At 40.1% G+C, this 22,819-nt stretch overlaps 1 protein-coding gene across 10 annotated transcripts in view; it reads left to right on the forward strand.

Moving 5' to 3' along the window:
* Window positions 1–22,819, forward strand: part of ERBB4 (erb-b2 receptor tyrosine kinase 4) — an 885,692-nt gene that overhangs the window by 486,430 nt on the left and 376,443 nt on the right. For all 10 annotated transcript variants that reach the window (XM_067548716.1, XM_067548717.1, XM_067548721.1 and 7 more), the window contains one exon: window positions 12,121–12,307. In XM_067548716.1, coding sequence (XP_067404817.1) covers window positions 12,121–12,307 — 187 coding nt within the window. The remainder of the gene's footprint in view (window positions 1–12,120; window positions 12,308–22,819) is intronic.

Genomic DNA, 22,819 nt, shown 5'->3' on the forward strand with positions numbered 1-22,819 from the left:
CTTTCCAATATGGGCCCCCTGCCAATGGCCATACTGAGATCTTGGGCAGTGTATCAGCAGCAATTTGCCAGATCTCTGAGTCCATTGCACCGTCAGACTAAGATTTCAGTTTCCTCCAACAAACTCCCAACACTACGAGTCCCTTGAAGAACAGGAGATTAGGGCAGACAAAGAGGCCATCCCTCAAATACCCATTTCATCCTCATCTCCGGAAAATGCAATCATGCCTCCACCACCATTGATGGCCAATGACTTTTGCCAATTCCAGGATTTAGGGAAGAGGGTGGCTGATACCCTCCAGTTACTTCTTGAAGGCCCACAACACAAGCTTTTCAACATCCTGCAATTGGCAACACCCACCTGGGTTGTATTACCCATTAATTCAGCTCTCCAGGATCCATCAAAGACTTGGTGGAAAACTCTAGCCACCATCCTGCCAACTTATAAATGGGCAGATAGGAAATACTATATTTCCCCAGGGACTCAGAATTTTTGTTTGCTCACCCTGACCTAATTCCGGGGGGGGGGGGGAACGACACAGCATAAACAACTGGGGGTAAACCATTACTCCAGGTCTACCCCTTATGATAAGGACAAGAACAGGTTATGCTTTTTGAGCTGAAAGACATACTCATCTGAGACCCTCCATTTCGAATTGCAAACTATCGGGTGTTCATGGCCAACTATGACTTCACGAATTACATCGTTTGCCACCTTTATTGAACATCTGCCACAGGAGCATAGAGAAAACTTCCAGGCCATCATTAAAGAGGGTCAATTATCAGCCAGAAACTCTCTCTAAGTGTCCTTAGATGCTTCGGACACGGCTGTTAGATCCACCTCCACAGAGATTTTCACGGGTGGGTTGTCGTGGCTCTGGCTGTCCTGAGAGAGGTTCAGAACACTGCTGAGGACCTCCAATATGATGGTCAGAAGCTCTCTTCGAGGGCTGCACATGCTGAAGGACTCTAGGGCCACAGTAAGGTCTCTGGGTATATGCACTTCTATGAACAACAGAAGATTTGGCAGTTCTCTAGATTTTACAGAATCACTGAGCCTGCTAGAAAGAGACACAAATTCCAGAGGAAGATTGCTCCTCACCCTCCTTCAATGAATACCTAGTCATCATCAAAACAACCTTCTCTTTGCAAGCTGCAAACTTTTGCCCACCTTCCCACTTCTGGAGACTGCCTTTCCCTGGCCTGGTTGTGGATTACAACAGACAAGGGGGTCATGGAAGTTAAATATTGGGCTATACCATCCATTTTATATCCCCCCCTTCTCCTGTGTTCCCTGTCCCTCTTCAGGGATCCCTCTTATGAGATTACACGGAGTCGTGGAGGATAAGTCTATCAATGGTGATTAGCCAAGATGGTAAGGGACACCACCCCAGGCTCTGGGTGTCCTAAGGCTTTGAGTACCAGAAGCTGGGAATAAACAACAGAGACTGGATCACTCAGTAATTGCCCTGTTCTGTTCATTCCCTCTGAAGCATCTGGCATTGGCAACTGTCAGAAGACAGGATACTGGACTAGATGGACCATTGGTCTGACCCAGTAAGGCTGCTGTTATGGCCATTATACCATTTATTGACACTTTTTTTATGTTTATGAATTAGAGTAAAGTTACTCCTTACTGAATTGTCCTGGAATGTTGGTTCAAATCCTGTCCTTGTGTTTACTGGCTATTTTTTCCCTCCATCAGATCAAAGTAGTTATAGGGCTTCCTTATTTTGTACAAAATATGTCTGTTAAGCTAAAATGGTCTCTACCACCATAGTATCTCAGCATCTCTCAAAAATGAATTCATTTACCCTCACACAATACTGTTTTTGCTCCTGTTTTACAAATGAGGAAAAGATGCCTGGATTCAATAAAGCACATACTTAATTTTAAGCAAAGATTTAAGGGCCAGTTTTTTAAGGTATTTAGGTGCTGAACTCTGTTTTAAATCAGTGGAAGTTAGGCACCTCTAAATCTTTTAAAATCTGGGCCCTAAATTAAGTAACTTGTCCCGGGGTCAAACAGACAGAGCTGGGAACAGAATCTAATTCGCCTAAGTGCCTTGACCACAAGACAGTCCTTTCTTGGTGGATGTTAAAATAAATAAATAAAAATCCACAGTGTTTATGTGAAACGTCTTAATCGTTCATTGATCTGTTGTTCTGAACTGAAGACAAAAATTTCTCTTATTTTGCTCCATTTCACTAGGTTTCCTTTAAGTGTCAGAACAAAGAACAATTAAAGATCTGAAGTAACAACCTCCTTTCTTGACAGAATTTCTCATTGACAGAATTTGCTCTTGCTTTCCTTTTCCAAACTGCTTGTGCCCAGCTAGCATTAATTACTAGTAGAGTTTCTGGTTTTTTATTTTAACTGATAGAATTCCCCTGAAGTTGTTTTCACAGTGCAGTATCTTGAAAACAAGCATTGAAAATAACTGATTTAGAATCCCATTTCTTTAGGTTGTTCAGCTTGTCTATCAGATTACATCCCAAAATGTGTTGCTGAGAAGTTAAACAATACATCTAGGCAAAACTACTATTGAATTAATTAGGACCAGGATTTCATTCCCAGTCTTAGTTCAAAACAAGTCCAATCCTGGTCAGCCTCTCTCAGCGCTTCCATAATAAAATCTATTTGATGATGATCTACAGATGGAAGGTGCCAATAAATGTAGGTTGCAGTTTATACTTTTTCCTCTGTTAAACAATCGAGATTACTTTCTAAATGGAAAATTGTCCCTAGGAGGAGGTATATTTGGACTAAAAAGCTTTGGTAATTAATTTGAATTGTTTTTTTTAACTGGTAAAAATTAAATACACACCTAGAAGAACTGCATAAAATGAGTTTCAGAGAAAAAGAAACACAGAAATCCTGAAACCTTAATTACAGCTAAGGAGAAAATATAAGGGTGGAAGAGACAGTAAAGTTCTGCTTCTAATTCTGTTTCTCACTCCTGGAATCAAAATAGTCTGGTGACAGGATGGCTTATGGGATTGAGAATATGATATAGAGCTTTTTCCACCTCTAGTTCACTGGTTTGAATCTGGCTGATGTTGATGATAGCTGAGAGTTGGCTCTACTCAACAGTCTGTGTGAAAAGCCTTCCTTTATCTTCTTCCCTGCAACACCTATAAGTAGCCACTTAGGCTTTTTTCATATGCTCTGTGCTTTTCATCTAAATCAGTAATATTTAGCCAATTAGAAAAAAGAGTCATTGGGGCTTTATGGGTATTTGGCATTATGCGGATTCAGTGGAGTTTAAGTGCTTGCTGAATAGGGATGCACTTACATGCTTGAAGTGCCTACCTGAATCAGGGCCTTAATCATCAGTGAGCAGGACGGAAATACTGTATCGGTTACCTTGAATTTTTTGGATTTGCATGTCTGCAGACTCCAGTACTGTCTTACTTCTCATCATATTTGCCAGCTGAGGACACAGTTTAATATTATTATTGTAGCAGCGCCTAGGAGCTCTTAGTCATGTACCAGAGCCCCCTGTACTAGGCACTGTGCAAACACAGAACAAAAAGAGGATTGCTAGCTGCTGACTTGTGTAATATAAAGGGGGGAGAGGAGGGAAAGAGAGAGACAACAGCAAGAACATGTAGGTTTACAATAATAATTTTTAAAAGTGTTTTTGTAGTGGCATAACCCCTCATGCTTCAGGGCACAAGCTCATCTCCAACTATAGGGGTAAGGCAAAAACTTTCCCTGAGAGCAAGAACAATGAGAGTCCTGTAGCACCTGAAAGACTAACACATTTCTGCAGGCACAAGCTTTTGTGGGCTGCGACCCACTTTGTCAGATGCAGTTCTCCCTCAACTGCCTACTCTCAGATTTCTTGTAGCTGCTGATACTGGCTCTTGTCATACACCGGCTACTGGAATAGATGGACCATTGGTCTAATCCAATATGGTAGCTCCTATGTCCCTAAGAGACAGATTATATATCCTTATAGTAGGCCCAAAGATAAACAGGATATTTATGTCTAGTGCACTAATGAAAACACCAGGAACACAGTAGCTATCCAGGAAAAAGAGTAATACGGTATCATCAGTCTCTGCTTTAACAGGGTGTGATTAACAAATCACTTCCAAAACGGAGAGGTGGGAAACTTGACTCGTGAAGTGGAAACACAAGGTGTCTTTGTCAATTGGGTTGGAAACAGGAAAAATGAATACAAGGTGGGGAAAGCAGGTTTTGCACGGTAGACAAACAAGAGGCTTCTCCATGTGGAAAATGAGAAAAGGCTTGTTCTCAATTTACTCCCCCCAGCAAAGGTTTTTTGTTTCAGCCTTCCATTTGCTTGTTTACTGACTGTCTGCAGCAAAGGCTATAAAATCAAATCTTTTCCGTAAAAGATATCGACCCAGACAGCATAAATAAATAGGAGATGTGTGGTTTGGTCCTTGAAGTATCTGTTTATCCATGTAACGTTAGCCAGATATTTTATATTCATTGGAGACAGCTAGACTGTGCAGGCCGTAGCTTAGCATTGTAACATTATTGGGCAATACGAGTGCTTGCCATGTGTTGTATGGATTGTGTGTTCTAGCCCCTACTGCTTACTGAGCAAGTAAGCACAGCTGGAAGGCTCTGTGTGTTGAAGGTGACGGGGCTACATTATGACCTGCTTACTGCCCTAGTCAGTCCCCCCAGTCCTGGGGAAAATAGGAATCTGATGCTTCTGCGATGAGTCAGTGGCCGAAGATGGGGCAGAGAGAGGCCCAGAAGTGGGAAGATCCTGGCTTTGCATGCCCAATGAGCAGAGCAGTGGTGATTGTTATGTGCAGATGTGGGTGTGCTGACAAAGGACCAAAGGTCCACCTTCATTTTGGTAGGTAGGGCTCTGATTAGTAGAGCTGTGGTAAACCCCCAGGCTCTGGCTGCTCTTGTGTCAAGTAATGTTTAAATAAAAATAAGGGAGCAGGTAAGTACAAGCTTTCTGGGGTTTCATAAGGAGAACAATATACCTTGTAGGCTGGCTAGAGTAGTCAGCTGGGAGTGTGACTGGGACGAAGCTCCGTCATGACAATGGTTGTAACAATTTATTGCTTCCCGAGGGCAAAAGGGAGGAGCAGGGATGGATTGGGACTCTGAGAGGGCACATTTCATTCTCTGGCGTGATTATGTAAATTGAGTGTTAGAAATCCCACCTTATTTCCAGCCTGTTTGTTTCCTTTATGCATTCTTCTCATCTTGGCCAATGAAAATCAATGACATTTGTTTCGCTTTTTGTTTATAGCCAGTTTCACTTTCACATGTTCAGTGCTGCTGTGTCGGGGTGGCTAGCACTGTGGGGAGTGTTTGCTGCTCTAAAAACAGTCACCATTGGAATTTAAAACACAAATCATGGAAATCAGATGTCTATTAGTTCTGCAAAAGGTTGTTTTTACAAAATCTAATTTTAAGACATCAGAGTTTATCGTTTCCTTTTAATCTCAAAATCTGATTTATTGTCATTGAAAAACACGCTTGTGATATTACATTTTTAAAAAGATTGTGTGTAGGGAGACGTAGAGGACAATGGGAAATTGGTATGTGGATTAATGTACCTGATACGAGCCTTGAGGAAGGTACTTTACCTGCCGAATAGGAAAACAGAAGGCATAATCCACTGAGTGAGAGTAAAATGAATGTATTTATTTCTGAACGTTTCCAGGGAATAATAGAAGATATAGAGAGGAAAAGGGAGCTGTTTGTCTTTTCCCTGCAGATCTGATCTACATATATTTGCTATGCCTTGCCCTCTACACACTGCTGCCTTGACGAGGAAATGTGCATTATACCCTGTGAGTTTTCCCTTCTGCTGGCTTTTATGTGGAAGGGAAACCAATCATTAAGGACTCCATGGTTCAGAGAATACTGAGGTCTCTTGTCCCACAAACTGAATATTAATAGGGGGAGGTGAATATTTTTCTCCTGTAAATATCAAATGCATATCCTTTGACTTGACAAACATTTAAATCTAGTATGTAAAGCTTTAAACTTGCCAAGTTCTAAGAGGTTTGCTTCTTTTTTCTACTAGGAACATGCGCTTTCTCCTTACAAATAAATAAATAAAATGAACAACAACACACCTAACAAGTCAAGTCAGAGAAGCAGCCATCTCTGACTCTTGTTTCCTCAGAAGAGTCTTCCCATCTGCTTTTCAACACCCAAGCATCTGTTGTCATGGTTTTGTGAACATCATCTCTCCTCCCTCAACAAAGGAGTGTTTACAGATCTTTTCATTAAAATCCATACTTTTTAAAAAATCATGGCAGCTGGCTATATGGAGGAAACTTCTCGTGAATGCATGTTATTGGGCTGCCGGGTTTTGTTTACTTCAGAACAAAAACCACTGTGGGTAACATCAATCTGTTTACTTTCTTTGATGGGAAATAGTTTCTGCAAAATCAAAATTTTCAGGGGGAAAGGTTTTTGAATCAGGAAAATATTTAGTTTGGGGTCAGACTGATAGTAATCTGTGTTTGATTCAGCTACGGCAGTGCCTCATAGCAGGGATAAGTGTCTCATGTCTCCCTTCTCCTCAGTGGGGTTACCCCCTGCTTGGATTTACATGGCTTTGCAGGGTAATCCCAAGCATAGTGCACCGTGGGAGATGTAGTCCAGCGAGGGAGCCCACCCATAAAGGGGAGGAGGAGAAGGAGGAGGCAGCATGCAGCTGTGGGGGACCAGATTAATGTTGAACTGAAAGCAGTGAAGTTAGAAGGTCATTCCCTCAAGTATTTTCTATATTATGGGGACCACAGAGAGATCTGAACAGTAAGAAGATAGCACCACAAAATTCAGCAGAGGGAAACATCCAGCTCTTATGTCCTGTTAGACTAGCCTAGATTTTTGTGCAGCACCTTGGTGGAGCTACGGAAAGTGTTGGCTTGGGATGCAAGGGGTGAGAGGTTCAAGCTCTGCTTGCCTTGTCTTGAATTAGACAGAAGATCATATGACCTGACCTAATGGTTCCTTCTGGCCTAGGAAATTTCTCATTGAACTCAATGGGCATCTTTCTAGTGATGTCAGTTGGATTTGGATCAGATTCTGAGCAGGCAGGTATCCACTTCACCAAGAACTGCCTCCAGATTGGCACATCTTGGCATCGTTGCTGGCTGTGTCAACAGACATGGCCAAGGATTAAATGGGTTGCTGCACCCAGAGATTAACTCCCCAGAACTGCTGTAGCACACTGAGGGAGGCAATAAGGGGTAGATTTCACAATTGCCACCCAAACATACTACACCAACTGAGTTTGTAAACAAAGGAATTCATTCACAAGTACTGTAAAACTGGCTCCTTTCACAAGCGCTATTTCCTAAAATTGTAAAAACGACCCCCCTCCCAACACCATGTACAATGACCATGTACATGGTCATGGAATGGTTATGGTGGTTTAGAACACCACATACAAGCTGCTAAAAGGGTTGAGTCTTTCAATAGATTGGAAGGATTTGCACTGATATTTGTTGTTAGTATTACTGTAGCACCTAGGAGCTCTCTAGTCAAGGACTAGGATTGCATTGTACTAGGTGCTGTACTAACACAAGAAAAAGATGGTCCTTGCCTCAGAAAATTTACGGTCTAAGTTGCATTGATGTTTGTGTTGAAGAATAAAAAGCAGAACCTTTTAAAATATAAATTAACTCAACTGATTATTGTGGTATTATACCCCCACCCTCAAACATTAAATACTCTAAACACCAAAGCAGAACTTCTAATAGATTATCTTTGACGTATAGTGTCAATATTGATTTTTGAAGTGGTGGTGTATGAATGTGTGTGTTGAGCATCACTGAGGATGTACAGATGTGAAGAAATAGTGTAAGTGCATCAACAGAACTGGAAAAAACTGCATATATGCAAAACCAAGTATAACAAGAAGAAAATGAAAGAGGTACTAAATGAGGCACAACAGGAGTTGTGTTGCTTCAATGTCACTCCCTTTTTTTGGCCAGACAGTAATATGATAAAGGCCAAATCCTGGGAATGAATGCATGGTCCAAATAAGTAGGTTGTGCACACAAATGCTTTCTAAAGGCACAAGGTTGAGAGGCTGAGACATGGATGTTTCAGTGTCGCGGTCAAGTAGCTGATGTGTAACCAGGTCATATCAGGTATGAGTACACTGCAATAAAACACCCATGGTTGGCCCAGGTTAGTTGGCTTGGACTGCGAGGCTGTAAAATTGCAGTGTAGATGTTTGAGTTTGGGTTGGAGCACAGGCTCTGGGGCCCTGTAATGAGGAAGGGTCCCACAGGCTGGGCTGCAGCCTGAGCCCAATCTCTACACTACAATTTTGCAGCCCAAGCCCTGTGAACCCAAGTCAGCTGACGTGGGCCAGGCATGGATGTTTTGCTGCTGTGTGCTTACAGGCTATGGGAGTGGTACTAAGTGTGATCTGCTTCCCCTAATATAATGTCCAAAAGGAGGCATTATGAATGGGATGGAGGAATATTCTAAGTGTAATTTGTTCTGATCACACATACACCAGTCCTGGAACAGAGAGAGTTACAAACAGCATGCGGGGCAATCCCTTCTTTCAGGAAGCTCAGACAGCTTCCACAGGCACTCTGCCTCAGAAATTGACTCTGAAATTATTAACAGAGAGCAAACTCTCCTCCTGCTAGCGTAACACCTGCGACAGAGCCCCATGCATAACAAAACTAACAGAAATATGTTTTCCAAAGACTGTACATTGGTTCACAAAATCTTCCACGTTTTTTCCTAGTGTGAATGATGCCACCTGTTAACACTTGCCATAACAACATATTAGCATGTGTGTTTGTCTTGAACCAACAACCAAGAAATTCAGGGTGGAGGTTGAAAGTTCCAAAGGGGTAGCCGTGTTAGTCTGTCTGCAGCAAAAACAACAAGAGTCCTGTAGCACTTTAAAGACTAACAAATTTAATTTCTGCTGGCATAAGCTTTCTTGAGCTGTAACCCACTTTGTCAGATGTAAGGAATAGAAATCACATAGGAGGTGTGTATATATATACACCTCCAAGGGTATCTACCTTCCCCATTGTTGTTACTTACCCTTGGATATGTATATATATACCTCCTATGTGATTTCTATTCCTTACATCTGACGAAGTGGGTTACAGCCCACGAAAGCTTATGCCTGCAAAAATTAAGTTTGTTAGTCTTTAAAGTGCTACTGGACTCTCGTTGTTTTTAGGGTGGAGGTTAAAACTCTTAGCATAACTCATTTGTTTATATCTTTCTTGAAGTCTTACACAAACTCTCAGCTCATGGGTCAGCCCTGCCTTCTGGCAGTAGAGGGAGGAAGCTCACTGGCAGATCCTATATCCAGTGGTAGGACTAGAGGGTAAGGCATCTCGCATCATACATTCCCAACCCGTCAGTTTGTGAACCAACTCCTACTCTTGCTTGAGCTAACAGGAGCTACTTGAAACTGTCCCTGGAACCTCCAAAATAAATTCAATGCAATGTATTCTGGATGGAAATTATGTTTAATAGGGCAGCTGAGCAATATGAATGTTGATATTTTTCATCAAAAGTATTCATCAGAATTTTAAACTTCAGCCAGAAAACGGGCTGTGGGGGTGTGTTTGGCATTTCAACAAAATTATTATGAACACACCCTCCCTTCCCCCATTTTTCCACCAGCCTTGGAATTAATCAGAAGTTTTTGAATTTTGGTGGAAAAACGTAAGTGCCTTGCTGAATCACAGTAATAATTAGTCAATTTACACCTGTTTTTGTGTGGGCTTTTCACATGGCAACAGGGAAGACACATTTTAAAAATAGTAAAATTTGATTATAAACTACAAAAATAGGCAAGTGTAGTTTATAGTTCTTGAAATTGCTTTTCATTTTTGTAAATGAATCTGAACACTCCCAGGGCAACAGCAGAACCTCTGAAGCCATAAGTATATTTTTACTATTTTTTTAAGTTTAAAAAAAAAAAGCAAATGGGGGAGGGGGACAGCCATGTTTTCAGGAATTTTCTGTTTGAAACAAAAGAAACTTCTGAGATTTTGTAAACCAAACTGTTCAGACTAAATTGAAAACCTCTGAAAACAAAAGTGTATATTGAAATTGCTGAAAGTCATCTAATTATAATGGAGCCAGTGTCCCAGGCTATAATACAACTCTGTATAAGGCTATCGTACAATATATAGGCTTGGAAGGATTAGATCTTTATTGGTAAATATTGGGAAACGTCCATTTTACCACATAAACACAAACTGATGAAAAATGTTTACAGATAGGAGAGGTTAGAAAAATACTGCTTTAGAATTTAGTGTCAAAATCCAGTGAATTTAGACTTTTGAATTAGGCTTATTACAAATTGACTAGCGAATGAATAGGAATAATTCCTTACTCTAAAGATATTTACTTTGTATATTTTGACATGTGATTTAATTGTGTTTTAGTGATTTATAAGCCTTTAATTTTTTTAATTCAATGTCTGTCATTAAATAATTGTCTGACTTGCCCAAAAATTCATGCAACTGTCAAAATTTAAATCAGTAAAAACAGAAAAATGCTTAAAAATAAACATTGATGATACTCGTTGAAATAAAAAAAAAAAATCAAATTGTGCCAAGCCTAATACATCTCCCAACCTAAATAAATTCACTGGGCTGTCATCAAATTCCTGTAGTGACACAATGATTTGTTTAGATGCCAAACAGATTTTGAAATAGCTCCAGAGAGTGACTTCACTTGCAATATAAGGATCTGACTTTAATGGGACAATATTAGGCTAGAATACGCATTGTATATAACCACCCCTCATGTGATAGTCCAGGAGCCAACATTACATACCTTGTTTATTACATATTGGTTGTTTTTATAAAATTAATTAAAATGTTTGTTCTTCATCAGGCATGAAAATAGGGCAACTGCTTCTTAATAAACTGGGAACTGAACAAAATTAAGACTTTTCAGTCTGTCCAAGTCTTGTTTACCATAATTCAAATATGTGATTGTGACTGGAGGCCTTATTTAGGAAGCAGGCCCATTGCACTGGATACTGTACATGCACTTTGTATAAGGCAGTGACTGTCTTATATATACTATGTGCAATTTAAGACCCTATTCCTGCAAAGAAATATGCATTTGCATAACTTCAAGCACGTGGGTGGCCCCTTGATTTCAATCACTTAAAACTAAGTTTATGCAGAAGTCTTTGCACAACTGGGGTCTATTTAAATATGACAGATGAATTGTAACTGATGGACAATGTAGAAGGGATTCTGCAAGTAGTTCCAGGCAGGTGAGCCCCTGTGCCCACTTAAAGCCATGCTGAAGTCAACATATCTTTTTCTGTGCAGATGTAGCGATGCTCCCATTCAAAGCTGCTTACCCAGCTGGGACCAGTTAGAACTGGTTGAAATGTTTTGAATAGAAAGGGTTGTGGATATTTTTGGTCAAAAAATGGACAATTTAATTTGTTTAAATTTTTCATCTTTGAGGTGGGGGAAGTTGTGCCTTTAAAATAATTTTTTTTTAATTCAAAATGTTTTCAAATGTGATCAAAGTGGTTATCAAAATGTTTCATTTAATTCAAGTCATGTTTTCAATATACCAGAACAACCAGAATGTATGGTAACCTATTTTGATAGTTTTGATAATGCTTTTCATACAAAGTTGGGGGGTCAGAGAAAATAAAATGAGTCCATTTCAAACACTTCAAACTGGGGAAAAAAAAGTTGAATTTTATTTTAAAAAAATCAGTCTCACTTAGTTAAAAGTGCAAAATTGTGGTGTTTGTTTACTAATCCCTCCAAACCAATTCTCTTTTCCCTTTCCCTTTCCCTTTCCCTTTCCTTTCCTTTCCACATATTTCAACAAGAAAGTACCCCTTAAAATATTGAGCTTGCATGCACATACAGTAATGTAGGTTTCAAAAAGCACCTTGTCACTGTCAATAGATTCTGGGCCTTGATTTCTGCTGTTCAAATTAGCATCAGTTTATAAATTTAACATTAAAATGTAAAAGCTCTTATACATTATTTGTTTTCAGTTGGGCAACTGAAATCTCTAATGAGACTAAGTAGCATTTGCCAGTGCTTATGGAAATCCATGAACATGTCATCATTTAAAATGGAAATATTTCTAACATGGATGTTGCTTCTATCTCTTTCAGTCCATCCGAGAAGTCACGGGATATGTCCTGGTGGCTTTGAATCAGTTCGAGTACCTCCCGTTAGAGAACCTACGTATCATTCGTGGGACAAAACTCTATGAAGACCGATATGCCTTGGCAATATTTCTTAACTACAGAAAGGATGCTCATTTTGGACTCAGGGAACTTGGCCTGAAGAACTTGACTGGTAAGGAAAACACCTTTAAATAGCTAATTGGTCATAGTGGCAAGTGAGCTTGCTAAATATTTACACAGATGTGCTCAGATGGTAGCATTATAGAGTGGCTATATGTGTATCTAGATAGATAGTTTGAAAATGGTATGTGGTTGAAAGGTTTATAGATGTCTAATCTGGTTCCCTTTTTGGTGCATAGCAATAGTATTCCTGGTTTAGATCCAATATATTGTGATTTCACAATCCAAAGGATGATACTGACTAGAAGGAATTAACCTGGAAGGAAAGGTTCAGTGGCTGAAAATGTCGATATGAAACAGATTTAAAAAAGCAAGGCCAGATTCTCAGCCAGTGTAAATTGGCATAACCCTTCTGAAGCCAACGGAGCAGCACCAGTTTACCCCAGCTGGGATCAGGCCTGCTTTGTTTGATTGAATACTACCAAACAGTTATACTTTAGCCATAGCTCTTACTGTTTCTAGGGCATATGTATATACTGTACCTAAAGCATTTCCTTTATTCTCTGTAATGCTTTTGCTGCTCTTTCAACTCTAGCTTGTGTGAAGCAGAAATATTTTTGAACTAGTAGATGAACTTTCGCAAAGTTATGTTTCAAAGACATATGCACATCAGTGGTTTTACAATTGTCAGTTATCCGTTATTTATTGCTTCTGATACAGTTTTCTTGACACACAAATGTTTTCAGAATCAGTACTGCCGTCCTTTTTTAAAAAAAAGTTGTGAATTTGGGGCCATGTCCTGAGGTGGTGCAAATTAGCCTGGCTCAACAGAGCTGTGACCATTTATATCTGCTGAGGTCCTGGACTTTGGTGTTTATGAGATTGAAAGTTGCATTGGTAACACTGGTCTAGCATAAAATAGAATGCTGCTGTGCAAACGCCTCCAGAGAGCTTATTCAAAGCCACCTTATTTACAATTTGTACCTTGCGAGGAGAAATTACCAACTGTGCTCATTTTACACCACACTGTGGTGGCTTTGTGACATGGAATCACTCTGCTAATGGCTACATGCAGAGCACAATCTGTGACCAACTGCATTTGCAGTTTGACCCTGAGTACAAAAAGGTATAGTTCAACTCTTCTGAACTAAGTTTAGGCATCCCCAACTCAAGCCTTTTTTTTTAATGTCTTGGTATGAAGTGGTTGATATGGGGGCCAATAGTTCCCTGTTTATGTCTAGCTGGATTGTACAGCTATCCCTGAAATAATCAAATGCTTTTAAAAGACAAAAAGCAGAAAGATTTGACTGAGCAATTCACAAACCTCCCGTTATTGTTATATTACATGCTATATCGTCACACTGAACTACAGTGACAGTCTGGAAACTTAGATTATATAAACATTGCTGTGCTCAGCATTAATGGAATTTAGACTCAAGTGCCTAAATCCTTTAAAAATGGGATTTAGACTCCTAAACCAGTTAGGCGTTGCAATACTGAGCACTGTAATGCCTAAATAGCTCTTAAAATCTAGGTCTAAGGCACTTAGGACAGCTTTGAGTTTGAATTCTGCTAAAGTTCCTAGATGCTGGAGTCACGTCTGAAACTGGAACTTAGGCTCCTGAGTCACTTGGGCACTTGGGAAACATTTTCCCATGATCTGCAACCCACCTCATTGCCCTGTTCTGCATTATCCCCTGAACTACTGATTTCAGGCAAAGATAGACACACACAAGAAATAAAGCATAGTGTGGTTTACACTAGAGTGCACTAGACATTGGGTGCATTGCAATGTATGAGACTGAAGAACCAGTTACTTTCCACCTGTGGAGGTATGCCATCAACATCCTAGTAATCTGCAGTTTGCTATGATTTATTGATAACAGAATATGTTTTCCAGCTACAAAAGAGAATCTGAAGCATTAAAATATAAAAATAAACAAACAAAAAACCCTAAATATCATTGCAGTCCTATAAATAGCTCCTAGTTAGAAAACAATCAGAGTTCATTTGCAGAACCAGGCAGCATTAAGTTGTTAATGAGGGCTGGTAGAGCGTAACAACCCACCTTTTAAATAATTGGGCTCTCTTTGTGGTGCCAAGAACTCTTAGAGGGTATCTTTGAAACACAGATAATAACACTTTCCTGCTAGCTGTCAGACCCAGAAGCGGATCATATACCGTACGCACAGCTTTCCAGCAATGATGTCTCTGCCAAAGCGAATTGGTGTGCATTTGTGACATTGCTCATTATCTAGTTGATGAGATGACATAGATTGCTTACTCTCTTTTCTCTATTATGTCCATCACCCTGATATCTGAGTGTTTCCCTTCATCCCTGAAGCCCTACATCTACTTTTGTCCTATTCCCCATCTCACAATTTATCCTTCCTTTCTCTCCAAACCTAAGATTCTTCCTACCCTTCTAAGATAAGATGTTCACACAGATGGTCTGTGGCTTAATTTAGGGTATGTCTACACTACAAGAAAAGGTGTGTTCAACCCTAATCTGCCATATAGGCTTTAATTTGAGCTGCTAACCTGGGTTAACAACTAAATGGCTATTTCTTAAATGCTATTTTACCACAAATTAGCTAATGCAGGTTAGCTAACCTTAATTAAGAACACACCTTTTGTTTTTGTTTTGCACCTTAAGACTAAAGAGTGTTTATAACATACTGTAGAGGGGTTGGGTTTCTTAGCAGACACTTAGCCATGGCTTTGCTGGCTCGTAGGGTGAAACAGTTGCTGTTTTAAGTTTCCAGCTCAGGATTTCATTCCTGAACCAGCTGTCATGCCCTAGTTCACTGTTCATTTGACTCAGAGAGATTCCTTGTAAAAACCACTTTTATCTGACTGGCTCAGCATCAAACCTATACACTAAATAACAGAACTTTCCTTTGTATCAAATAAGCCTCAGAACACCACAGTCTTATTATGGCACAGTCTTATTATGGAGTATTGGTGATTGCATCCACTTCATCTGACTTAGGTTTGTACAAACCCTCTCTTAGAATTTGTTGCTCAAGGTGTGTCATTGTCTCTAGGAAGAAAAGTGGCTAGCGCTATTAGCCTTGTAGCAACTGCATGGAACTTGGGGAGATAAGCATAGGTTTCAGGAAGGATGAATGTGGAGGAGGCACCAAGATGTCGGTCAGGGTGCACATGATTAGAATACTAGCTGCAGTTGCATCGTCTCCGTAAATAGTTCTCTTAATAAACAGCCATTTTAGTTTTACCAGTATGGATTCCTTTCATGTTATCACGCAGGATATGGTACATGAAATAAGCCTAGCCTCCTCTGAGTGCTTAAAAACAGCTTCCAGGTGCTGAAGATGGAGTAATGCATACTTCCAGATAATCAAAATATTGCCTAGCCAGCACATCATGCTTGGGAGACTTTCGAGCAGCTGGCCCATTGCCATTTGGAATACTGCTGATGCATTGGCTATTTTTGCTCATAACCTGCTTCATGCAGTAAATACTGTCTCCAGGGCATATTAATATTTAACTTATTTACTAACATCTTCAGCACACTTTTAGAATAGATACCTGTTCTTCCTACCAGTGCAAAACTAACCTGGGATTGTGGAAGTGGGTGATTGACACCTTTCAGGGTTGAATTAACTGGGATCTTATGTCTGTGTATCCCGGCAGCTCCATATCATGGTCAGAAACAGTCATCTTGTAGCTCAGTTTTGTAGTTAGTTTAAGATGAAATTATCCCTACTAATGCCAGTTCCTGCAGCTTCTGCTTCATTTCAGATTTCAGCAGATTGAACCTTGCATGATACAATTATTCCATCTAATTAAAGCATGGGTGTAACTTTCTGAACTACACGTAAACCTGGCGTAGCTCTCTTCATTGGATTTTTGCCCTGTCCAAACAGTTAAGGCATTTTTCTTCTGTTTGTACAGTGTCTACCACGATGGGCTCCTGGTCTGTGAATGGGGTTCCTAGGTGCTATAGCAATATAACTGATGCTGCTGCTTCCTGCTCCTACTGACAAATGTGGACTCAAACTTCACAGTCTCATTCTTATCACCAGTGCATGGATGCCCACAGCAAACTTTGCGGCAGTATGCTCAGTGCTGTAGAAAATATACAAGTAAACACAGGGCACCTTCTTTAGTAACTGACAGCACTGCTCCCACCTTTCGTGTGGCCACAGACTGAAACCAAGTTCAATAATTGCATCCCTTTCCAATATACAGAGGCAATATTTTAGATTTTTCTAACAGAGTATTGTATTCTTTTCAGTATGTTGTCAACAGCTGTTTTTATTGTCAGATCTGTGTCTAGAGCTATTTCATATTTAAATTTAACTTCAAATGTTTTGTTTTTGCACCCTATATGTTATATTCAAGTGATACATACAAATGCACTGTCTACACTTATACCACACAAAAGGCTCAATTCCACCATCAGCTGCCACTTAAATTTTCCATTAACCTCAGCAGGAGTTCTATCTTTGAAATGACAGTAGGATCAGGTCCTAAAAATTTGAAGCTGTTCCAGAAATCTGGGCTATAAAAACATATTTCTCACTTTGGAATATAAAAATGTAATCACACACCTCTGAAATCTACAGTCAATTATTCTACATATGCATCAAAAGCAAACAGATGTTATGCTAACAAATTGGCTGCTGCCATCTCAGCTGGACTCCACTTGCAACCTCATAATCTCTGCCAGGAAGCCTTAAAATAAAATGCAAGTTTAAAACATCGAACATATTATACAGTGTGGCATTAACAGAACAAACCATGTGTAGACAGAGACTGTGTCTTCTCCTTCCATTCATTAGGAATGACCTGTGCAAATCATTGCTGGCTTCACCATGTAGCTAGGCAGTCAAACCTAATTCATCCAATGAAAGGCATAATCACTGTCCACAAATGGAGTTTTCTGTATGTAGTGAACAGCTGATGAACAAGCTCCATTATGACATTTATCTTCATGAGTGAGGCAAGGCAAGGAAGGATAACTCACAAGCACCATACCTACTCACGACATATCCTGTATTTTCTTGTGCGAAGATAAATGTCATGACAGAGATCAGCCACAATGAATCGTTTATCTGCACATGTGCACTTTTCCTTCTTGGCCTTTGGGACTGAAATTGTTTATCTACATATGTTTATATAAAAATCTGAATGGCTTAGAATGTATTTGACGAGACCCCGTGAAGAGTTTTAAATAGATTGTTGGGGTAATCAGTTAATAATAATACTCGGCTCTTACATAGCACTTTTGATTAGTAGAGATCTCAGTAACATATAAGGGGCTTCAGAGTGCCGACTTGCAGCTTTCTGTTTAGCTGTACTTCGTATTTATGCATCCATGCAAAAATGTTATTGTTAAGATAACAGATTGAAAAAGCATTAATACTTTATACAGTTAACACATATTGATTGAAGCTTTCAGACTGTGAGTTTAAAAACTGGAGATATAGATGGGGGAAATAAAATTGTTTTGTTTTGAAGAATTGGAAACAGATCCGTTAGTGGGTTTCGGGTTTGTTTGTTTTTTTGAGCTTTTATCATTTTTTTGTGTGGATTTAAACTTTTTTGTTTGAAGTTTTTTATTGCAAACATTTTTTGTTTATCAAAAAGTGAGAATTCAGTAAATGAAAAATGTCTAATAACTGTTTTCGTAATGCTTTTGATAATTTTTTCTATTCAGCTTTCCCCTCCAAAATTGAAAAGATGCTTTTTTGTGAAAAATGAAAAAATATCAACAATTTTCAAAATTGTTCCTGCTTTAAATGCTACTTCTAATATTAATTGGTGTTTAGCTCTTCTTCCAACAGGAGATACTAGGATGTTTTGGGTTCTCCTGCCCCATCAATACTTCATACTTGACCACTCAAGGGCCCTTCTCTCTGTCTCTGCAGTCTTGCCTGACAGACACCTGTTGTCACCACTTCACTCCAGTTCATCATATGTTAGCCCTGTTGACCTTGATATTTATTTGACAACTAGAAGAGAGCCATGTGTAGATTATTTTTTCTTTTTTGAGCTCCTTTTCTGACAAGTCAGCCCCATTTTCCTATACTTCTGTCAGAGGCATTAACTGCAATCTGTCACTCAACAGCTTTGGTGTTTAATGTTTATAGCAGGATTACTCAGCATTGTGTGACATGCAAACTACTATTATAAGTCACTGACCTCTGGGCCTAATTTATGAATCCATGAAGTAGTCCACTATCCTCCATACAGCTATGTGCTTCTTATTGAAATTGCCCTCGGGTTGTATCAAATGTTGTTTTCTTTCCAAAGGAAATGCCATTCTTAATAGATATGGCTTTCTGAGGCATTATTTGTTTAAAAATCCAAAAATGAGCTGTCAAAATCTGAAATGAATACTGTACAAACATTAATTTCCATGTGCAGCCTAAATATATGCATGTGTGTGCAGAAATATATACCATAAGACAGACAAGCAAAAAGGTCACCTAAGTTAAGTGTGTTAATCTTGCAAAGTGAGGCACTCCAAGTTGTTTGTGCTCCCTCAACTTTGCCCCTTGTGTTATATAATTGCAATAGTCTGTAACTGCCTTCTCACTGAGGCTTAATCTTCACTTGACGTTATACTTGCATAGGTATGTCAGTCGGGAGTGTGGGGGGGAAGGGAAACAGTATTGATGCTTCTGTTGTAGATGCAGCTATGTCGACAGATGAGGGTTTCTCTTAGTGTAGCTAATGTCAGTTAAGGAAGTGGTGTTCCTACCCTGACAGAAACTCCTTCTGTCAGCGTAGATGGTATCTACAATACGGGGCCCATAGCTATTCTGATGTAGCTGTGCTGTCCTAGGCTCCATAGTGTTCCCTTACTAGTTACTCTGCATGATCTCTCCCTCATTCGGTGCAGAAGATGGATGGTGTTCGGTGAGCAAGGTGCAGCGGCTCAGCATTTCTTTTTATCCTAGTTGTTCAGCGCATATTCTCATGCCTCATTTACCACACACTATCCACCCCTTGCACTGAATGAAGAATTTTTCCTCTGGCTTTCTATGCTTTTCTGTGGTGATCAGTACTGAAGTGTGTCAGCCTTAGTCTCTCAAACCATGAATTTATCCTCACACCCACCACTGAGTCCAGAAAGATTATGGATGGGATTTTCAGAATTGCTCTGCCTTGCAGTCAGATTTTCAGCAGAACTCAGCTCAGGTTAGTCACAGAACTTTTGAAAATCTGTTCTTTATTTAGGTGTCTAAGTTGGAGCTGAGCTTCTTGTTGAAACTTGGTCCCAAGTGACTTGCATATGGGTCACATGCAAGTATGTGGCAGAGACAGGAATAAAACCCAGTCCCCTTTTCTCCCATCCAATGCCTTAACCACAAGGCCGTCATCCTCTTCCAGCAGACTTCTTCCTAATTTGCTACACACATACAGACTGTTGCTGTGAGCGCAGCTGAGGTGCTATAGACACCATCCCAGCTTGAGATACTGATACCACAACTGCAGTGAATGAGGCTGGGATATTCTGGAGACTATACCAATTCAGTACACCACCCTATCCACAAATTCAGTAAATGAGGGAGGGACCCTGTGGAAAAAGCAGTATCTGATCTGCCTCCTACTTCCTATGACCTGGGCAAGTTGCTGAGTTTCTCTGACCGCACAGGGGTGTTACCTGGATAAATAAATGTTTGAGGGGCTTGTAAGCCACCTGGGCATGCTCAGGATTGTGGGATACTGAGGAGGTTTAAATGGGTCTCTGCGTAAATTAGAGCAGCCCAAATTACGGCAACCTTTCTCAGGCAGCATATGGATTGTGCCTCCCTCCTGAATCCATGTAGCACCAGTTACTGTGGGCAAGCTCGAGCCCAGCCTCATCCACAGCATGCCCTCTGTGCCATGACCAGGTACATGATCCATTAACAGCAGCCCTACACTGCTCTTGCCAGAGGGAAAGTCTCCTTTGCTTCTTCATACGTTATTAACAGCAGCAGCATATAGAGGTCGGAGCAGGGGACAAAACCAGCCCCAATTTTTCTTTATTAATCTTCCATGTGGGGACATATGGATTGGAGGAACAAGAAGATAGAACTCTAAGATATCCTGTATAAGGGAGCGCTGGAGATTGATGAGTAGCTACCAAAAATTACATGCTGTGTGCTCTTAGCTACTTCAAAAAAGGAGCAAAAATATTCACATGTAATATTACCGGAAATTGGCATATTTTGTTTTATCAGACATAAATACCCTATTTGGAACCACAACAGGTTTGCAGTCATTTCATTTCTAATCACACAAAATGATTGATTTCAATGCGCCCAAGATTTCATCCGTTGTCTCTGAGAGTATATTTACACTGCAATTAAAAACCTGTGGCTGGCCCCTGCCAGCTGGCTTGGGCTGTGGAGCTGTTTAATTGCAGTGTAGACTTCTGGGCTCAGGTTGGAGCCCAGGCTCTAGGACCCTACAAGGTGGGAAGTCCTGGAGCTCGGCCTGCAGCCGGAGCCAGAACGTCATCTACACCGCAATTAAACAGCCCAACAGCCTGAGCCCCGCGAGCTGGAGTCAGCTGACACGGGCTAGCCGCGGGTGTCTAATTGCAGGGTAGACGTATCCTAAAGGGTCAAAGTATTTTATTATCATTGCTGTTATGTGCATGTCCTTGACTTTGGCCTCCTGTTGATCAATGGCTCATGCTCTGTTTGTTGATTCCAAGCCTGTTTGTTTCCTATTCTCAGCTCAGTTTTTACCAGTATGGGGATGTGTGTGAACTTGTTTGGAAAGATTATGGTAAGTAATAAAAAATGATTTATTGGCAAGTGTTTTCCCATTGAATATTCAGGGAATTCCATTGAGATTTGGGATATTCCAGATTATTTTCACCTCCTGCCCTCGCTCAATACTTTGTTTCTTAGGCAAAGTTTGCACATAAGCAGCTATTGGGCTGTAAATTGTCTAAAACAATTTCCCCAAAATAACCTGCAGAAATAGCCATGACATCAGGGCTCACATTACCGCAGGATAGCATACTAATCATAATACCAAACAGCCTTTCCTGCAAGTGAAATGGGACTCAAAACTATAGGGAAAGAGAAACTTGGCCAGATTCTCAGCTAGTGTAAATTGAGGTAGCTCCGTTGATTTCATGACACCCTGCAAGTAGTTGATTCAAATTGCTCCTCACTTACCTTAGTGAATAACTTAATTCACACTTCAACTGATGTGTTGCCTAGCTCCTGTCTCCCACCTATGCCCTTTTAAGGACTTTGCAAGTAGGCCAGGCGCTGTAGATTAATTGCTACTAATGACAAACAACTCAGGCTCTCAGTTATGTTGTCACCGTGCTACCCCCTGCGGGATTGAGGATTGAGTACAGACAAGGCTGTTAGTCCTGCATCCGAGGTTTTGTTCCCAATTATGTGTCTGACTTACTGTGTAACTTTGGGCAGGTCACTTCACTATCATATTTTCCCACCTATAAAATGGAGGTAATAACATTTATCCATTTTTTATTAGAATGCTGTGAGTCTCACTCATGAAAGTAGTATGTGGGCTTGATCCAAAGCCCATTGAAGTTAGTGGGAATCTTTCCATTGACTCCACTGGGCTTTTGCCATCATGGAATGAGTCCAGGTATGCTGTCACCCTACCACACCATATAAAATAATCAAGGGTGTCATTGCTTTCTTTGGTTCCTTCTTAGAAAATCTGTTAATTCATGTATTTGTGTGTTTTTTATGGTTAAATAAGACACTCCACAATTTGGATGTGGGAAACATCCTTAACCCATGGGAAATGTAAACAATACAGATAAATTTGGAAAAAACCCAAGCCTTTTAGCCAAAACTTAAGTGACGTGAAGCACTTTGATAATACTGGGATTTCTTTGGATAATCCTCCAGCTCAATCACATAAGTCAAGAATGGGTGATGTCACCTGATTTTGGATGTTTAGTAATTGAGTGGGGTTATAGACTCACCAATGGATCTGATCAGAATGAGGTTCTAGTCCTGGAATCAGGCTACACAGAGTAGGAAGGAACCCCCAGGGTGCAGGACAGGAATGCTCACACTGATAGCCGAATACATATAGTTTTACAGACCTTTATTGTGATAGCATAGAATGATAGACAAATGGATAATGATTAAAATTAGAGTCTTGTCCTAAAGACCCTTGTGATATATAATATATTTGCTGTACACTTTGGATTAATATACTCACACCCTTCCTTGGTGACCTGGTAAAAAGATATCCAGGCTCCTCAATTCTCAAGTGGCAAGTGGAGAGCTAGACAGTGCTAGAGAGCTAAGAGCTATAAGGCTAAGATTAATACTACAAATAGTACTAAGTATCAGCTAAGAATCCTAACAAAGTAAAGATATCTATCCTATTGGTAAATATTTCATTAGTCCTATTCTGCCTAGAAGACAGCACAAGCCCCAACCACTGAAGAAGTATATGGGGCACAAGTACCTTTTATACTCTTCTAAGTCCAAACCCGGCTTCTTCATCCACAAATTATTACAGTACACTTATTCTATAAATTGGCAGGTTCATACATATTAATGACATATCCATATTCTTTCCAAGTGGTTTGCTC

The sequence above is a fragment of the Emydura macquarii genome, unplaced genomic scaffold, assembly GCF_026122565.2.
Source record: "Emydura macquarii macquarii isolate MOO-44397 ecotype Brisbane River unplaced genomic scaffold, CSIRO-AGI_Emac_v2 contig_1253, whole genome shotgun sequence".
Classification (NCBI taxonomy): domain Eukaryota; kingdom Metazoa; phylum Chordata; order Testudines; family Chelidae; genus Emydura; species Emydura macquarii.